The sequence below is a fragment of the Silurus meridionalis genome, chromosome 5, assembly GCF_014805685.1.
Source record: "Silurus meridionalis isolate SWU-2019-XX chromosome 5, ASM1480568v1, whole genome shotgun sequence".
Classification (NCBI taxonomy): Eukaryota; Metazoa; Chordata; class Actinopteri; order Siluriformes; family Siluridae; genus Silurus; species Silurus meridionalis.
In genome coordinates this window covers 8,903,565-8,921,049 of record NC_060888.1, presented here as the reverse complement: position 1 = coordinate 8,921,049, position 17,485 = coordinate 8,903,565, and the positions used below count along the sequence as shown (strand labels likewise).

The 17,485-nt window shown below is 39.2% G+C and overlaps 1 protein-coding gene across 2 annotated transcripts; it reads right to left on the bottom strand.

Moving 5' to 3' along the window:
• Positions 1–169: 169 nt before the first annotated feature.
• Positions 170–15,672, bottom strand: fhdc2 (FH2 domain containing 2). 2 transcript variants are annotated; one of them, XM_046850546.1, is made up of 12 exons: positions 15,459–15,672; positions 12,361–12,873; positions 11,727–11,788; positions 8,868–8,970; positions 7,832–7,917; positions 7,476–7,576; positions 6,759–6,829; positions 6,481–6,588; positions 4,177–4,247; positions 3,912–4,029; positions 3,637–3,801; positions 170–2,731 (listed from the first exon to the last, which is right to left on the bottom strand). In XM_046850546.1, the coding sequence occupies exons 2-12, from the start codon at positions 12,802–12,804 to the stop codon at positions 1,262–1,264; spliced, it is 2,799 nt and encodes a 932-aa protein (XP_046706502.1). In that variant the 5' UTR covers positions 12,805–12,873; positions 15,459–15,672; the 3' UTR covers positions 170–1,261. The 2 variants fall into 2 exon arrangements, with proteins under 2 accessions (XP_046706502.1, XP_046706501.1); XM_046850545.1 differs by having other exon boundaries at positions 15,398–15,670.
• Positions 15,673–17,485: the final 1,813 nt, after the last annotated feature.

Sequence of the window (17,485 nt, the reverse complement as noted above, 5' to 3'; positions counted from 1 at the left end):
TAACTCTATTTTAAATAAATATGTGAATGCATGTGCATGGTGCCACAAGATAGACAGGTGTTTCCGAGGCTGCAGATTCACCATGACCTACAGAGAGGAGCTTTGGGTTGATTTAATCCTATAGACCAGCAAAAAATGATGCAAAGGCTTCTTCTTTCTTACACCAGGCAAAATAGTAATTTTCATCTTTATTTCAGATTTTTATATTTACAAATACAAATATTACAATAGATATTTTCAGATTTAAACACATTTCAGCACAAAATTGCAAACTTTATTATTAATCTCTCAGGTTTAAAGTGCATCAGGTTGAGAAACAAGTAAAAAAAAAAACAGCATTTCACACACCTCTCTCGAACAGAGGCAGTAACTCGTACAAGGCATTATCTCCAATATAGCTTTGGGACTGAATTAAGACTTAAAACATATACCTTCATATAAGCTATTTTTGTGCACTGTGCTAAATTACATCTTACAATGAATGACTTTGTACCTAATTGGAACTAGAGTTGCTCTGATCTGGTGTAAGGACCAATGGACAGAATGTGGAATCTACTTATTTCGGTAGACTAGTCGAAATAAAAATTTGTTTAGATTTTGGTCCTTACACTACAGTGCCGTGTCTCATTCTACCTGTTCGGCATTTACACTTAATGCCACGTGATGCACTGAAAACTAAAGACATCCAGACAGACAAAGCTAAGAAGAACAGATATGTTCTGGTCCAAAAATAATAGCGCTTACAAAAATGTTCAATGTTTGAGGAGCTCTGTAGCCTGCACAGAGCATGCTAGTGTTCAGAGGTAGTGGGCAAACTCAAGGTAGATCTGCATGCAGCTCTGTAGACTGTTTCTCCATCATTAACAGTCACCCTTCTGAAAAGTGAGGACAAATCACATAGGGACACCTGATTCAGTGGAAGACTCTGAGAGAAGTGACTATCCTCCTACGGATCCTTTTACATGCCCTGGTCTCAGGCCCTGTCGAGCAAACAGAATGAATGGTTCCTTTATTGAATGGCATTTTGGACAGACAGAGCTAAGGGACAGGAGTGAATTGATGGTTTAGGAGGAAAAAAAAACAAAAAAACATTGGAGTCACTTCAGTCCAAACAAGAACACAGGTTCATTTAGTCCCTCTTGCATTTAGTACAAATGCCTGCATATACAATGACCTTAAAATCACCTTAAAGACACAGACAGACACCAACATTCAGAAATCCTTCAGTCAGTAATAAAGGAATATATTAGGAGGTCAGAAATCATCTCCACATGGGCTGAGTGGCAGGTCGTGGGACTTTAGGGCCAGCACTTCTTGTGCTTGCTGTTGTCTTAGACGACGCAGTGTCTGCATTCTTGGCTGATTTGGCTTTGGCTGCATTGATGACTGCAGTCCGGATGGCCTTTGTGTTAGTAGATGCAGTGGGACTGTGGATGGTGCGAGTCTGACATGGGCTCTGGGATTCTGAATGGGGAGCGAACCGCTTTGAAACACGCAAGGGTGACCCCCTGACCAACGTCTGGTGACTGCTAGGAAGTGTCTTGTTCTCAGGGATGGGTTTTTCAATAGGTTGGCAGTTCTGCTTCACCGTGTCAGCGTGGGCACTTGCTTTATCCCTCGTACTAATACTGCGCTTTAACTCAACCTGGATATTACTGGGCCGTGTGACTGGTGACGAGCGCATGGAGACCGAGCGTGAAGGGGTTAAACGCGATCCACGAGGAGTTGCCGATCCTTCAACCAAACTTGGCTCTGGCCTGGAACGTGCTTTTGGAATGCCGGAGCTGTTACAAGGCCCGATTTGTGAGGCCAGTCCCCTTTTGGAGGGACTTTTGTTGGGTGCTTTGGACGCACACAGGCCTTCCTGGGGCAAGCTAGCACCATCTCTTTCCTCAGCCTCCAGCTGTTTTTTCCATTTTGAGCAGTGGTTTGTTGCTGCCCGTTGTCCAATTGTAGAAAGAGCTTCATATGAGCGAAGTCCCTTCACTAGTGTGTGGCATTCCAGGGTCTCACCCACCCGTGGGTACAACCGCTCTCTTTCTGGGCTGACTGGCCCAGCTTCCTGTGCCAACTGAGGCGAGATTTCAAGATGGCAGGATCCCTGTAAGGTCTTGGCATTAGCTTGAATGCTCACGTTATCAGAAAGCAGTTCCTGAGTGCTAGCCCTAGTACAGTTTGTTTCTGCATCCGTGACAGTTTTTACACGCGTTACCCTTTCAGAAGCTTTGCTAGCCTGTGTTTCAACTTTCATTACCTTGTTAGAGTTTAATCCCATGACGAGTGACGTGTTCATCTCCCTCTCATGCTGTAATGCAACAATAGTGTGTGGCATTGCTGCTGTATTTCCATCAACGTCTGTTTGCAACACACATTCCTCTTGCGTAGAGTCTATTTCAGTTCCATTCAATATCCCTGAGGTTTTCACACAGTCCTTCACCGAATGTCCACTGGGCTGAGAATTTTTACTGTTGTCCTCTGAATTAGGGGGTTGTTGAAGTTCTTTACTCTGAAGGAAACTGGGGTCTGAGGTCTTGTCCTGAAAGCTGGAAAAGCGTTGTGGCTGTCGTCGGAGGCTGCGGCGGCTCCAGGTGTAGCTCAGGTTTCTCTCAAGCGTGCGCCCCAAATCGTCAAGCTCAGTCCCGCTACACACCGCCAGTGAGCGCCGCTTCTCAAGGTTCTCCCGCTGCCGCTCTGCACGCCTCTGCTCCTGCAGCTCACGTTCAGCATTCTCCTGAAACACATTCGAAACACAACACGTGAGAATGTATAGAAAAGAAAAACAAAACCGAGAATCGAATGCATTTTCTAAATACACATTTTAAAACATATATCGTCTTTTGCACATTCAGTTTTTACAGACAAGAAATGTATTTTTCAATATAGAAGACAAAAACCCTCTGTTATAAAAGAAACCTAGAAGCAATTGACAAATTGCTTAAAAATAAATAAATAAATAAAAAACACCTTCATCAAAAGCATTTCTATTCAATTTCATAAATTTTTTAGTCAACAGGTTTTCTAAGTTAAGTACTAAGCCACTTTTGTTATAATAAACATGTGCCACCTGGCATATCTATATCATATGGATAAAAAATGTCTTACCGTAATGCTCCAATGTTTACAATAAAATAAAGATACCTTTAGTGAAACATTCTTTCATGTCTCTCATCTATTATGGCTCCCTAAATTTTGAGTACGTTTATGGAATAGTTTTTCCCTAAAACCAATGCTTTTAAAACCACAAATCAGGTGGTTTGTAAACTCTCAAACTATTGTAACTTTATATAAACATTATATTTCCAACACATACAGCACATTTTTTTACTGATTTATTAATAGTGCTGGCATTTTATTTAAACAAAAACAATAATGCCCTTTTAAAAGCAATGTCATTGTTTAATGGACATCTAATATTCTTCCCCTGAAGCAGAACTAAAGAAGCATAAACCAGGCATCGATATGGAATACATTTGTGTCAAACAAATTACATATCCTGAAGATTCAGTGACGAAATTAATTGTGGCTGCAAATACACAGTCAGACAGTTTTCCTGGATTAATAAGAAACATTTCATTTGTGGTTTAGATTTATCTTGCATTAAGATTTCCTGATTCATGACTCAGGTGGTGTACTCACCCGCACAGCTTTTTGGAAGCGATGAGAGAAGCAGTCAAAGATGCGACAGGCCTCCTCCAGCTTAAAGGAGCTTTCATCTTCACAGAAGAATTCCACCAAGGCCTTGCTGGTCTTACGCAAGCTTTCCACCTTTTCCTCAGCCTCCATCAACTTCACTTTTGCATTCTGGATGAAAGAAAAGAGACAATAAGCAGCTACCTGGATATGGCTACAGATATACAAATATACAAATAGCATAGCACAAATATCATAATAGAAAATGCTCAGAATGTTACCTCGAGGAACGGCCTCATCTGCTGCTCAATCTCTGAATCTGCCTGCACACTGATTTCCAGAGTCTCTATTCTACTGTGTAGGCGGGACAAATCCTCCAGCACGGTCTCCTCGGACAGCCTAAGGCATTATGAGTTGCACTTTAATATAACATTTTCCTAATACATTTTAATCACTTTCGTGAACACTACCATAAATACAGATCACAGCTGCAAGATTTTGCATGTGGTGTACATTTTGCTCGATAACTCAAGCACCTTAACTCACCTCGATGCTGTACCGACATGGCTCAGCTGGCTGGGAAATGTCAATAGATCCTCGTCTTTCTTCACAGCCCCCTGTAGCGGTAAACAACATCACAATGATATATTACATACAACCTCCAGGGTTATTCAGAGTGCAAACATTTCAGTAGGGGTCTACAAAAAAAAAAAAAAATCCAAAACAATAGCTGTAATGCAACAATACTGGATCTACTATCAGTGTCTACTCTTAACGAGTTATATTTTATTTTATTCAGGAAAAGAAAAAAAAAAAAAAAAAAAAACACAACTAGGGCTAGAAATGCTGCCATTGTCAGCACAGTCTGTGAATTCTGCATCTGACAGTATGAGTAATGATTTTAAATGACTGTTTCCCGAAATATAAATAAACTTTTTTTATACCTAAACCATTGCGACACTAAGCAGGCAGTAACTAAGGAATGCCATATGGATGTGGTCCTGAGTTGTTCTGTGGTTTAAATTTGACAGCTCTCTCACACGGGGTAAAAAATCTTTATTTAATGACTTTGAATCAGTGGCGGGCGGTCAGGGCTGAGCAAACGCCTTCTCTGCTGGCCTAAACACTATCAGAAGCACTGACCTACATTCACAACCTAAATTCTTATATTTGTTCTATGAAATTGTATTAATTTATTCCCCACAGTTATTCTCTCAATTTTGTAGCGTTTCTCTTGGCTGCACTGCTTCCAGTACGTGTATGTGGATGTTAGATTTTTTTTGTCCAATCAGATTTCAGCCTCTATGTGCTGCCATGTCAATCTAAACTGCCCAGGACCTTTAAAGTCTGTTCTGCTGCCGTTTTTTCCATAGCCTCCTTAAGAAATAGCTGTTTCTTTAACCAATCAGATTTCAGATTCTCCTCACAGGGCAGCTAGCTGGCCCAGAATAGCATCAGCATTTTTCTGTCCTCTGATTGGTTGGTCAGAGGGAAACTGGTACAGCCAAGTTCGACTGGCAAAACACGTGTGTAGCTCTGCACACATTAATACATCTGGGTTAGACCTTTTTATGCCTACGGAAGAAGAGAAACTGATTCGGTCCCAGACTTTTTCATGAAAAGCTAGACACTGTGAGGAGGTCGGCCAACCCAGAAGCTAGCTAGCTTGTCTCAGCCAAACAAAAGGGTTTGTTCGCCACTTCCAGACCAGTAAATAAGAGCAGTACCACTGGATTACAGCCTATGAGGAGCGGTGCAAATTATAAGTCTGCATCTTATAAACAGGTTAGATTGTATATAGGAACAGATCGATGAATCTCTACTTACAAAATATATTATAAGGAAGCAGCCCTAAAAATCAGGACAGGTTTTTAATTACTTTGTGCTGCATAGTTAAGAAAACATTAAACACTTACAAGAATATACTAGACAATGCTTTTCACACGACTACCTCAGCTCCTACGTCACCACTGAAACACGAACCAGCCAGCTTCATCCCGAAACAAAGTGCTTTACCGAGAAACTCAATGAAAAAAAACTAAATTCTTGATTGCAAAACAGGGTCTTAAAGCTGAGTGTAAATTATTTTTACAGCGATGTAATCCCTTTTTCACAAAAAAAAAAAACCCAAAACAAAACAAAAAAAGCTGCACCAGAATAAAGTTGACCAATATGTAAGATACCATTTCCTGAGGGAGATCTGCTCATGTCTGGTCACCTGTTCTCAGTTATTTCTGTTTATGCCAATTAGATTTTCTAATAAACTTAATTGGCTCTATATTCCAAAATATACAAATGTAAGCCACCTACACCACAGTGATGTAGTAAATGTATCCACTAGAGACACAAGCCCTGTACACCACAGGGCTAATACGCTCCAAAGTTAATCATTGTAACCTTTTCCCCATCTCCTCAAGCTTCATATCGGACCCCCCTGCAACACCTTTCTGCACAAGAGTTAAAATTCCCACTCTTTTATGTTGGGTCCTGTGGGATTCCGATTCTGATGCACAACGCTGAACAACTTGAAACACGTAATTCACAAGCAAGACGAACCATTACATACCCCTGTGTGCAGTAGTTAAAAAGCAGCAGTTTTATTTAAACATATCACAATGCAATTATCAATGAATGGTTGTTTTCTGTCTTACTATAAAACCAAAATAAAAATAAGAACTGGAATTTCCATCTCTACACCCAGACATCACTAGTTTTAGATGACAGAGGTGAGAGCATGCTCTGTTGGGGTGAAAACATGCAAAACCTTTCTTGCTGAATGGCTATTTATATTTTATTCACTTATTAGATCTCTGTGAATAAGAGGACAATAGAAATTGACTTTATACACACCATGGCGACAAAATGTAGGAGATCCACGCCTGGCTTGTTGGCTTTGGTGTCGGCCAGTTTGAGCAGTGAGGCAATCCTAAAACCGGCTGCGTTCCCTGCGTAACCTCCCTACGGGCACAAGTGAGGTTAGTGTGATTGTGTTCCATGGTGCATGACTTTTTAAACAAACAGAGCATATCAGAGCCAGTGGGCTTACAGCATGGAGACCCCTAGGAAAGACACAAAGACACACACACACAAATCAGAGTTCTTTAATTACCAGTGAAGGGAATACTTACAGCATTCATGTAGTTCCCTGCCCTCAGCACCAGGCGCAAGATGGAGTGAAGCTTGTGGCAACTCAGCAGCTCTGTAAAGAGAATGGCAGCAGGTCAATTAAGCACCATAAAGATTCTTCTTCTTCTTTCGGCTGCTCCCATTAGGGGTCGCCACAGCGGATCATCAGTCTCTATACTACTCTGTTCTCTACATCTGCCTCTTTGAAATCAACTACCTGCATGTCTTCCTTTACCACATCCATTAACCTCCTCTTTGGCCTTTCTCTTTTCCTCTTTCCTGGCAGCTCCATCCTCAGCATTCTCCTACCGATATACCCCATGTCCCTCCTCTGCACATGTCCAAACCATCTCAATTAGGTCTCTCTCACTTTGTCCCCAAAATGTCCTACATGTGCTGTCCCTCTAAAACTTATTTCTAATCTTAATAATCATTTGTTCTCTTTCTTAATATTAGTGTGAGAGCATGTCGTTGCCCTATGCATCATAATAATGTAAATTGTTCATAATTTTTAAATAAATCTGTAAACATGTTCCTTCATACTGTTTTTATGTAGTTTGTTAATGTTTTCTACATAGTCTAGGGCTGAAGACGAAAATCTTTTGTACTGGGGAGCAACACATGAAGGTGATTTACAAGGCTGAGTAAAGTGACTCTAAATGAATGTGGATGAAGTGTGCTGAAAGGAAAGAGCCAAGGCCCCCCTGCTGATACCTTACCCCGAGCAGCCTCCCTCAGACATCTGGCCGCCACACACAGAGAGGTCACTGCAGGGTCGAACTCCTGCTGCAGGATCATGGCATCCAGACGCAGGCGAACACTAACAGAGACCGGCAAGAATGGGAGGAAAGAAGGATTGATCAATCAGCAGTAATTGCATGCAGCCTTTGCTTTGTCTTTATTTAGGTGGGGGTGGGGTGATAAGACACTAGGAGCTGATAAGGTGCACTGTATTTGCTGGGAGGGGTATACAGTCACCAGGGAAATTGTTAAGAATGTGTTAACGCTTTGCAGTTTGGAAAAGGAGGGGTGGTGGTGGTGGTGGTGAAATGGCTGGATGGGTTTAACTACTTACTTTCGTACTTCTATCAGTAAGAGCATGAAGTGGTCTGGCTCTCTTAGCAAACTACGGTCTCTGTTAAACTTTTTCAACCGTGCTTCCTGGAGAGAAAAGAGAAAACATACAGATTTTTGAAACCAATAAACAGCTAGTAATACTATACCCCAAGGGTCAAGAAAAAACATTTCAATAATTGAAATCTAAATGAATTATTGAGTAATATTTCCACAAAGAAAGGGAAACGAATTCATATTTCTAGTATTTTAGTATTTAATTCCTATCAAAGCTAAATTGTACTGAGGGTATGACTGAACATGAAATGGCACAAAACATTTTCAGGTGCAGCACAATGCTTGAAATAATCTGCATGTAATTATCCACTGTGATTTTGAGGTATAATCATATTTATGAAAATCGTTTAATATCAATGTTTGTAAGTAGATCCTGTGTTATACCAATAACATGATGCTTTGCTATGAATCTGCAAACCATTCTGCCCCTAAATTTACAAATACTCAGTGCTTTCATCTGATATAATCTTTCATTTTGGGACCATCATTAATAACAACATGTGGAAGAGAATGAGACAGTTGCATCAGACATTCCAGTAATAAAGCACTGTACCCAATCTGATATACTTTATATAATAGGATATAAAGTACGCATGGTCTTCATGTTGTTTGCTTAGTGGTGTGGTAGACTCAGCAGGGTTTACATTACTTCTGTTGTGTTACACTGGTTGGACCAGATCTTATTTAGTGGTTTCAAAGAAAACAGGGTCCATATATAAGTTCTTTCTCCTTTCCCTCTTATTATTATTATTATTATTATTATTATTTAAACAAACTTTTATTTTCCTTCTAATTCAAAAATTTAAGCTTTTTTTTTTTAAATAACATATACTCCAAATGAAAATCATGAATTTTAGATAGTAATGCAACAAAACAGGCAAAACATCAACGAGGGTGAATACTCTCACAAGGCACTTTAATCGAGACTGAGCTGGGGATAAACAGGCATTACTGTTCTAGGGCATAAAGCACAGCAGTACCTCTTCAGTATCAGGGAGCAGTTTGCAGAGCTCAGCCAGTTTCTCTGCTCCGTAACGCTCCCCGGCCCCCCGCCTCACATCCTCCACAATCTCTTGTGCTGCGCTGCAAAACCCAAGAAATTACACAAAAATAAATAAATAATTAATGGAACACGGCTCATGTGAAAATGACATCACCTTTCATACCATCACTGATACACTGTATTATCTTTGTGTAGAGCAGGAGACAGACATTCTACCCTGGAAATACAATGCTATTTCACTGTATTTTTTTCAACGAAAGCAGCCAGAAAGTATGGCAAGGAAGGAAACACAAAGACACGAACTCCATTCACATTTCACCTGTTGTAGTCTCTTTTGAACTTGGACATTCTTATCAAACTTATCAGGGTGGCAGATAGAAAATAAACCTTGTGGTCGTCACAATGGCGGCAAAAAAAACTGATAAAGGAACTGTACAAACATACAATGCTCCATCAGTCTAACCCAATGTCCTTAGTTGTACTCTTTCAAAGAAAAGGACAAGCTGAAAAATGTCTCTGCCATCATGGTCCAATCATATGAAGGTTGATCAACCCAGATATTTTATATTTAAACAATCCTATGTTTAGGCTTCTTTAAATACCTGGCTAGAAGTTGTGTATATTCAATTCTAGGTGGAAAAAAAACACCACATTAATAAGTGCATTGGTGAAATTAGTTTTGCGAGGAGGTCTGGAGGTTAAGATCAAGGCTTTTTGCAGGTCACTGAAGTTTTTCCACTATATCCTTGGCACACCATGTCTTCAGTGATCTCTCTTGGTGCACAGGGGCATTGTCATGTTGAAACTGGTGAAATTCCAGCCCAAAAAAAGTCGCTAAAATCAGGAAATTGACCTGCCAGCATCACATCGGCAAAGTAAAAACAAAGAAATGTTGGTAGCAAAATAAATGTGCTACAAAAAAAACAACAACAAAAAAAAAAAAAACGAGACTATAATTGAAAATCATACAAGTCTTTTTATATACACTAATATCACCACATGCTGACCAATTTTCAATTTGCCCAGACACTTTGTCCTCTTGCGTGACACAGTACATGCAGGTGTCTCTTTCACTTCACTCCCAAGAGCCTTGCAAAAACATTAGCTCATCTTTTTGTACCTTCTAGCTTGTAATTGTTTATGTAAGAGAATACTAGTGAGCCACAGGAGCCGGTAATATGACATAATGAAAAGGTACAAGAGGAGAACACAAAGGCCCTCTCACTGGCCAAAATTTACAATGCTCCAAGTCCTGAAAAAGTTAATCGCTACCTAAAAGCTTGTGCAGTCGGAGCAGATAAATAGGCGAAAAGAGAAACCATTGTTTTAGCTTGCACGTGCACAACACGAAAATGCTTCTCAGAGCAAGTTCTGGCAAATATCAGTGTTAGCAGAGCAGCTTCCATTGTGAACTGGTCAACTGGGACCATATACACATTCAGTGTACAAGTGTGGGCATGAAAGCATACAAACCAGCAAGAAACAAAAAGACTGGCAGTTCTGAGACCTTTATTTACTTTTGATGATGTTGGGGATTATTGGAACAAAAAGTGGAAGTGAATGAAAACGTTGAATTTTGACTGAGTAATCGCTGCTGTTTATTTATTTATTACTCACTTTTCAGTCATCAATACAGACGCTTTCACGGATACGAACAAACCTGTCCTCAAAGTGAAATTTGTTCGGAGTTGAGAAAAATTCAAAACGTCGTCAACTGTAACGAGTCTACATGATGCGCACTGGACCTGGGCGAATAAATTTTTTAAAAATACAACTTTTTTTGTACTTTTTCATACTATTTCATATATTTATTTTATATTTTATTGTTCATTTCATAGTATTTATAGCACTTACATCATTAGGAGATATGCGTGGTTAATAATGAACACAGTAACAACTTACGAACAAATTCATGGTACGAACTGTGGTTCGGAACGCAACTCGTTCGTAAGGTGGGGAGAGTCTGTATTATTAACTGTGTGTTAAACAAGTTCCCTGATGTAACTTAAGAACTGTAACCTATTATTCTACTCATTAGCTGGATAAAGACTAACAATTACATGGTGTTTTACCTGCCTTTTCATACCAAAGAGTTTTCTTATCCAGCACTGATGCAAGAATGCAAGAATGCACGAAGGCGTGTTTGTATTCCAAGGATTTACTATTTTTCCATCTAGACTTCTAGAATAAATGAAAAATGACACCTCAGGATTCTTGTTGAAAGCCCATTTCTATATACTGAATGCATGTTGCCATTTGAAATGTTTAGCCGTGACACCTGCGTTTAATTTTTACCCACCATTTTGGGATGGGCCAATACGCTTATTCTGACTTACAACACAAGGAGCATAAACCACTCATCGAATATGGAATAAATAGCTTCTTACAAAGTTTCAGTTCGATCTTTTGCTGTGGAAAGAAACTTCTGAAAGTATGCAGATACTTCCTAACAAGTCACTATAATACTGAAACAAACAACAGGTGAGCAGGTTGGCAAGCTTCCTGTTATGGCGCTCGTAAGTTTTTGTGGTTTAAAGCAGATAGAACCTTCGACCTCTTCAGTGAGCATCTGTTCACTCACGATGTGAGAAAAAATAAAAAAAAAATACAACTCTTTCACCCCTTCCCCCTTCTTTTTCACACTCCCACCCCTCCTCAAGAGGGCAATCCTCCACTTAAAACAACACATCGCCCCACTGTCCGTCACAACTGTTAAACGCTTCCTTTCACAGTGCAATACAGGACACCTCCAGTTCCTCTATCTCCAGACAAAAACATCACAGCGCAAGTTTGTATTCGCATGTTTGGAAAGTGCAAAAATAAATAAATTCCTCACGTTTTGAACTGGCGTAAGAAGATCCCAACATTCATGCTGCGCTTTGGATCGAGCAGTGAAACCTGCAAATACAGTTTAAAAAAAAAAGGGTTACTATAATACATTTTGAAGGTAATCAATCCATTTTTGAACCTCTGGCTATTTTCATTCGATGTAGTAAAGTTTCCACACTACAGCACACATTTCCTTCATTTTACTTCTACATCTTCATTTATATTTCTATGTCTATACATCTAGACATCTCGGTTATGGCACTGAGGTGGTGGAATGAACTAAAAATAATGTGCTGTAATTCCTCTCAAGGTTTAGGCTGATGGTAAATTTGTAATCTAGTGAACCCGCCTTGATTTATTCATTGATGGACTTGAAGTACTTTTGTACATAGCTCTGGATAAGGATGACTAAGTAAATGCCATAAATGTACATTTGCAAGGCGAAATTATTGGGCTGCTTGTGTCTGTATCAGAAAGGTCATTTAAATAAACAGCTCATTGAGACAGCAGGCTGATGGTAAACCACAAGCTTTTCTCAGATTTTTCTGACAAATTCTAATCCACGACATCCAAAAAGTGTGATAAAGAAAGCAGGCTGTCGAATGCTACATGATAAAAGTGAATTTGAGAAACTGCCTCACCTTCTCACTGCCCGTTTTCTGTGGGGAACGGCAGCGGCTCAGGTTGTGGCTGGAACTGTCGCTCATCTCTGCTTTACGTGCCTCCTTCTGACCGAACAGCTCATCCAGGGAACTTAGATCAATGGGGAAGTCATCGTCTTCGCAGGTCAGAGCACTGCTCCACACGCTCTTCCGACCTTCCACCCGCTCCTTAGGAATGCGCTCCCAGTTCAGGTTGCGAAGCCGCTGCTTTTGCACAGAGTCATGCCTGCTGATGGAGGTGACCTGAGCAGGAGGTGGTGGAGGTGGAGGCGGAGGAGGAGGTGGAGGTGGAGGAGGTGGAATTAGAGCTGGAGGGATGGGAGCAACATTCATGGCTGTTATTTCCTGGCTGTTGGCACTTTCAGGTAGTGTTCCATGAAAAGCCAGAGACTCCTTGGGATCCACGTGGAGATTAAAGCACATAGAGCTTGTTCTTAGAGAGCAAACCGTGTCTTCACAGTAACTTCTACTATCCTTCTATTTGATGCTTATCTGGTGGCGTAAAAGAGAACAGACTTAAAAAAAAAAGATCTAAAATGTCAAAAGTTTAACATTTAGAATATGTGCAAGATGGCACAATGTATGTAGAAAAATGATATACAAGTGTACAATATATGAAATATGTTCATTGTATACAATGGTACCAAGATAACATGTATATACAGATGGTATGCAGATATATAAAGATAAACTTGAATATGCTATGAATTTACAATTCTATACAGTTATAGTTATCCAGAGATGCAGATTTCAGCATTGTTGTGGTGGGGAACAAAACCTGGCCCTGAACCTAATCATATGGTAATATAAGTAGGACTGAAACCATTCCTCAAGCAATTCAAATAGAAAAAATGCTTTGTTTAGTCCATTTAACTCAACACTGAGCACTGTGTTTCCACACGGACCATTATTACCGACGCACCACCCACTAAATTCTGTAACGCTCTGGACAGGTAAACACAAAAGATGCTGCAGAACGAAAAACGGAGGAACTGGAAGAAAACAGCAAGGGGTGAGAAGAAGTTTCAGGCCAAAGTACATGAGAAAGTTTCCAAAGTTTGGCATCATTTCAAACTAAAACAAAGAAAACACCATACAGTGCTTTTACCCTTTTTAAAGTCATTTGAAATAGATTTTTTTTTTTATTTTATTTTATATATTTGTATTTGCATTCTGATGTAACAAGGCAATAAAATGCATTAAGTGGGTTTAGTTTTCACAGATATTCTTGTATGCAATCTCAGCAATAAACATGTTAGTTTTTCTAAAACGGAAACAAATTGTTTATTTTAAGAGACCCGTCTTACTTTCTCTTGTATATATAGTGTTGCTCTTTAATAAAAAAAAAAGTACTTCTTATCCGATTACTCGATTAATCGATCCAATAATCGTAAGCATACTCGATTACTAAAATAATCGATATCTACAGCCCTAAATATAAAGAATGAGAGCAGCCACAAAATGGGAAAAATGTATAATTCCCGTTTTAAGGTTACCGTGGGTTAAAATGTTGACTAATTAAAAGGTAGAGGGAAACATCCAGAACACATTTAAAATGTAAAACACTAATATTGTGGCTCATGGTTCAGCAATGATCAAATCATTTAGTTTTTAGTGTTGGCACCAGCAGAATTGGCATAACTGGCCTGTTCCTTTTTTATTCTACCAGCTGTACCCTCAGACCCTAAAAACCAGCCATTTTATAATGAATTACCAGTACAAGTGTAAAAAAAAAAAAAAGAAGTCTAAAAGAGATGACATCATGCTTACTGGGAAAAGGTCAGCATGCCATTTAGCTTGTTTACTGCATGAGTCTTCAAACACCTGGCAACTCTTCCTCTCTAATTAAGACCAGAGACATATGTAAAAAGGCCCTAATAATGAATTGAGTGATGCCCTCCATTAGGTATGAATATTAAACAAAGGTGGAATGCTACAATAGGTAGAATGCATGGATATCCTCTGATTAGAAGAGCAGGGGGTTTTCACAGCCTATCAAGGCCATGTTCAAAACTGTATAATAACAGATGAAAAAGTACAATGTGTTTAGAGAATGAGTCAAATACTATCGTGACGGTATTGGAAAGTTTTGACTTATTAATGTAACACCGGTTAATGCAAAAAAAAGAGCATATGGCCAATTCAGACATTCAGAAATCTGAACTTTTTGATAAAAGATGAACAGAAGATTTGTTAAAAACAAAAAAAAATGGTTGCGCCTGGGTAACTAGATCACACAAAAAGTAAATAAGGAAAATAAAGAAACCATAGATTTCCTACAGATCATTCTTAGGAGGAAAGTAATCATATGTTCATGTCAGCAAGCTGAGAGAACATCAATGCAAACCCTAGTGGCTACGGTACCTTCAGTCAGTAGAGGACAAGAAAACCGAATCCCAAAGAAAACACACGAGGGCGCTGTTTCGGCGAAAGTATTAGTTTTGACAATAATTAATTAAAAGGACTCAAAAATAAATAAATACATTTTAAAAAGGGGAGCAAATGTGTTTCACCATTACACCACTCATGTGCTGTATATATACACACTGTACATCATATATACTGAGCTTCTCAGGAGTTAATACCATAGACGCATCCCTTACTGGAAACTCCCGCTGATTAATCACTGCCGGTGACTTCCAACAAAACTTTGGGACTAAATGACATACATGAATTTCGTTTCATTTAAACTGAAAAGTTTGCAAAAACATAAATCCTAACAAGTCAGTATAACATTTCATAAAGTCCGTGGAAAATAATCTACACAAACTTCTACACTCCAGTTTCTAATGCTAAGGAAAAAATAGCAGCTCTCGAGTTTTTAAATGTTTCACATTATTATATAAAATGAAGACAATTGCAGCATTTTCGTGGGAAACAACACATTTTGTTAACAAAAAAGAGAGAAATTGCAGTAATCTATAACGAGAACGCGCGCAACCGTGAAAACCAGCAACTTGGACCAGAGCTCCAAACTACAAACTAGGGAAAAAAATCCCAAGTATAGAAAACTCACGTTTTGGTTGCAGAAAAAACAACATTTTTTCCAACTTTGCGCAAATACGCTGTTTACACACCAGATGCATCCCCTCCAGAGAGCCGCAGAGATTGAATTCGGCTGCTCGAAGCGCCTGACGGCATCTTCTGCTCAATAACCCAACCGGTAAAAGAAACCTCTCAGGTCACGCATGCGCACTACAGCTCCGTGCACGCCGGGTCTCGCGCTCGCCCAGGTACTGAGGACTTACAAGGACAGTGGTACAGGCTAAGCTACTCCTGTGCAGATATTGGGATTGCTAATTATTTGTAAAAGGTTAATTCTGACCAGTTATCATGCATTGCTTTTCAAACCGCATTTTTATGATCCATGGTGTGAAAACACGAATAAAAACGATTTTAATAAAAGAAAATGTTTTTCAGATATATGTCTCAGCTTGCTGTTTTTATTGGTGTACTAACTTCTAACTGTGATTTTCTGTACTTGTCCCCCTTGTACATGCGGGTTTTCTCCAAATTCTCAAATTTTCTCCCACATAAAAAAAAAACCATTCCAGCAGGTAAATTTGTTATGCTAAATTAATTTATTCACATTCATTCATTTATTAATTAGATTGAACATGTGCAAAGTGTATGGTGCCTTGCCACAGACTGGCATCCAGTTGAGCTTGTGTGCACGGTTCATGCACTTTTGGTCCCAGTGAGGCTCCAAATAAACCGTAAATGTGTTAATTGATCAATGTAAAAAGCACAATTCTGTTAAAACAACAAATCTTGCAACATAGCTTGTCCCAAAATTCCACTATTTTCTCTATGAAAAAAAGATCTGTATGTATATTTTCATGTTGGTCATTTTGATTGTTTTCAATTGGGAACAGAAAATCTATTCTACTCTGGTTAAGGCGTACAGACAACAAATGCATAATCATCTACAAGGTTTTAAAAAGAGTTTTCAAAAAGCCCAGGAAGCCAAGCTGAATTTATCGATAAAAGTTCACAGGCCAAACAGGAAAAGCTAATCATGTATAAATTCCAACTACAGTGGCAGAGTAAATGAAGGAAAAATCATTCTTCAACAACACATTATGTTAAAGAATGTTTTTTCCTTCATTCAGTTTGCCACTGTAGCAAGATCCTGAAATCAGACTATAATCAAGCTGTAAAAAGTGTCACTTTGCAGTGTTGATGCTATGGATATTTATTAAACAAATTAATGTTTAGATTCTATCTTGCAAATGTAATAGATAATCACCACTATTATCAGCCAGTGTCTGTGTTAAGTCTTTGAACAGCCAATATATGGCATAATCCGGACTTTGTCCACTTGAAAAACCAATGATGAGATCATTAGTTGTCACTCGGTATTCTGTGAGTTTGTTCTTCTTTTAATCTTTAGCAGTGTAAACCTGGCTCGAGGTAAAAGCCTTGATCTATGCAGTGCTGAGAGTCAGGTAAGTATCAAACCCACATGATCATGAGAAACAGGGTGAGGACTTTTCAAACTGGTGTTTCCATGTAAAAGAAGAAAGCCAGGAAAGCCAAGATCCCTGAAGTAAAACTACGTGTGGACATGTGAGGCTATCACATTACAGTGTGAGTGTTGAGTCACGACACAGTTCATTCACAGGAGGTGGTGGAGGTGCCGTTATGCCATGCTAGCTTTGTTTTCGGGTCAACCTACTCACGCACTTCTCAGAAAAGTGATGAAGGTTATGCCCCTATAGCTTATATTGCTTTGATTTTCTTCTTACCTTGAGGGATAACGAGGGCATGCTAAAACAGAAAAATAAATTTTATTTTTTGTCTGGTGTGTTAATCTGCATAATACATTTTCAGTCTTTGAATACAATGAAATGCCACAATCACAAGAATGTTTTGCAGTACATCCTGACCTACAGCCACAGGGAAATTGATGTTAGCAAATGTGGGTAATCCTATTGCACTAATGGTAAATAGGTATTGCATTGCATTTAGCACGTGGATAGGGTGTAAGCACACATAGGCATGCAAAACAGATTAAAGAAAAAAGTTTAATATTTTGCTTGTGTATATTATGTATTGATGCATTGATAGATTGTGCAGACATGCGAGTGAGTCACAGCCAGTG

Excerpts from the sequence above, each read along its gene's own strand:
- fhdc2 (XM_046850546.1), bottom strand. The coding sequence starts at position 12,804 with ATGTGCTTTAATCTCCACGTGGATCCCAAGGAGTCTCTGGCTTTTCAT. Across the intron at positions 7,577-7,831 it reads TTACTGATAGAAGTACGAAA|TGTTCGCCTGCGTCTGGATG; the intron begins GTAAGTAGTTAA and ends GGTCTCTGTTAG. Across the intron at positions 3,802-3,911 it reads AGATGAGGCCGTTCCTCGAG|AATGCAAAAGTGAAGTTGAT; the intron begins GTAACATTCTGA and ends TCTTTCATCCAG.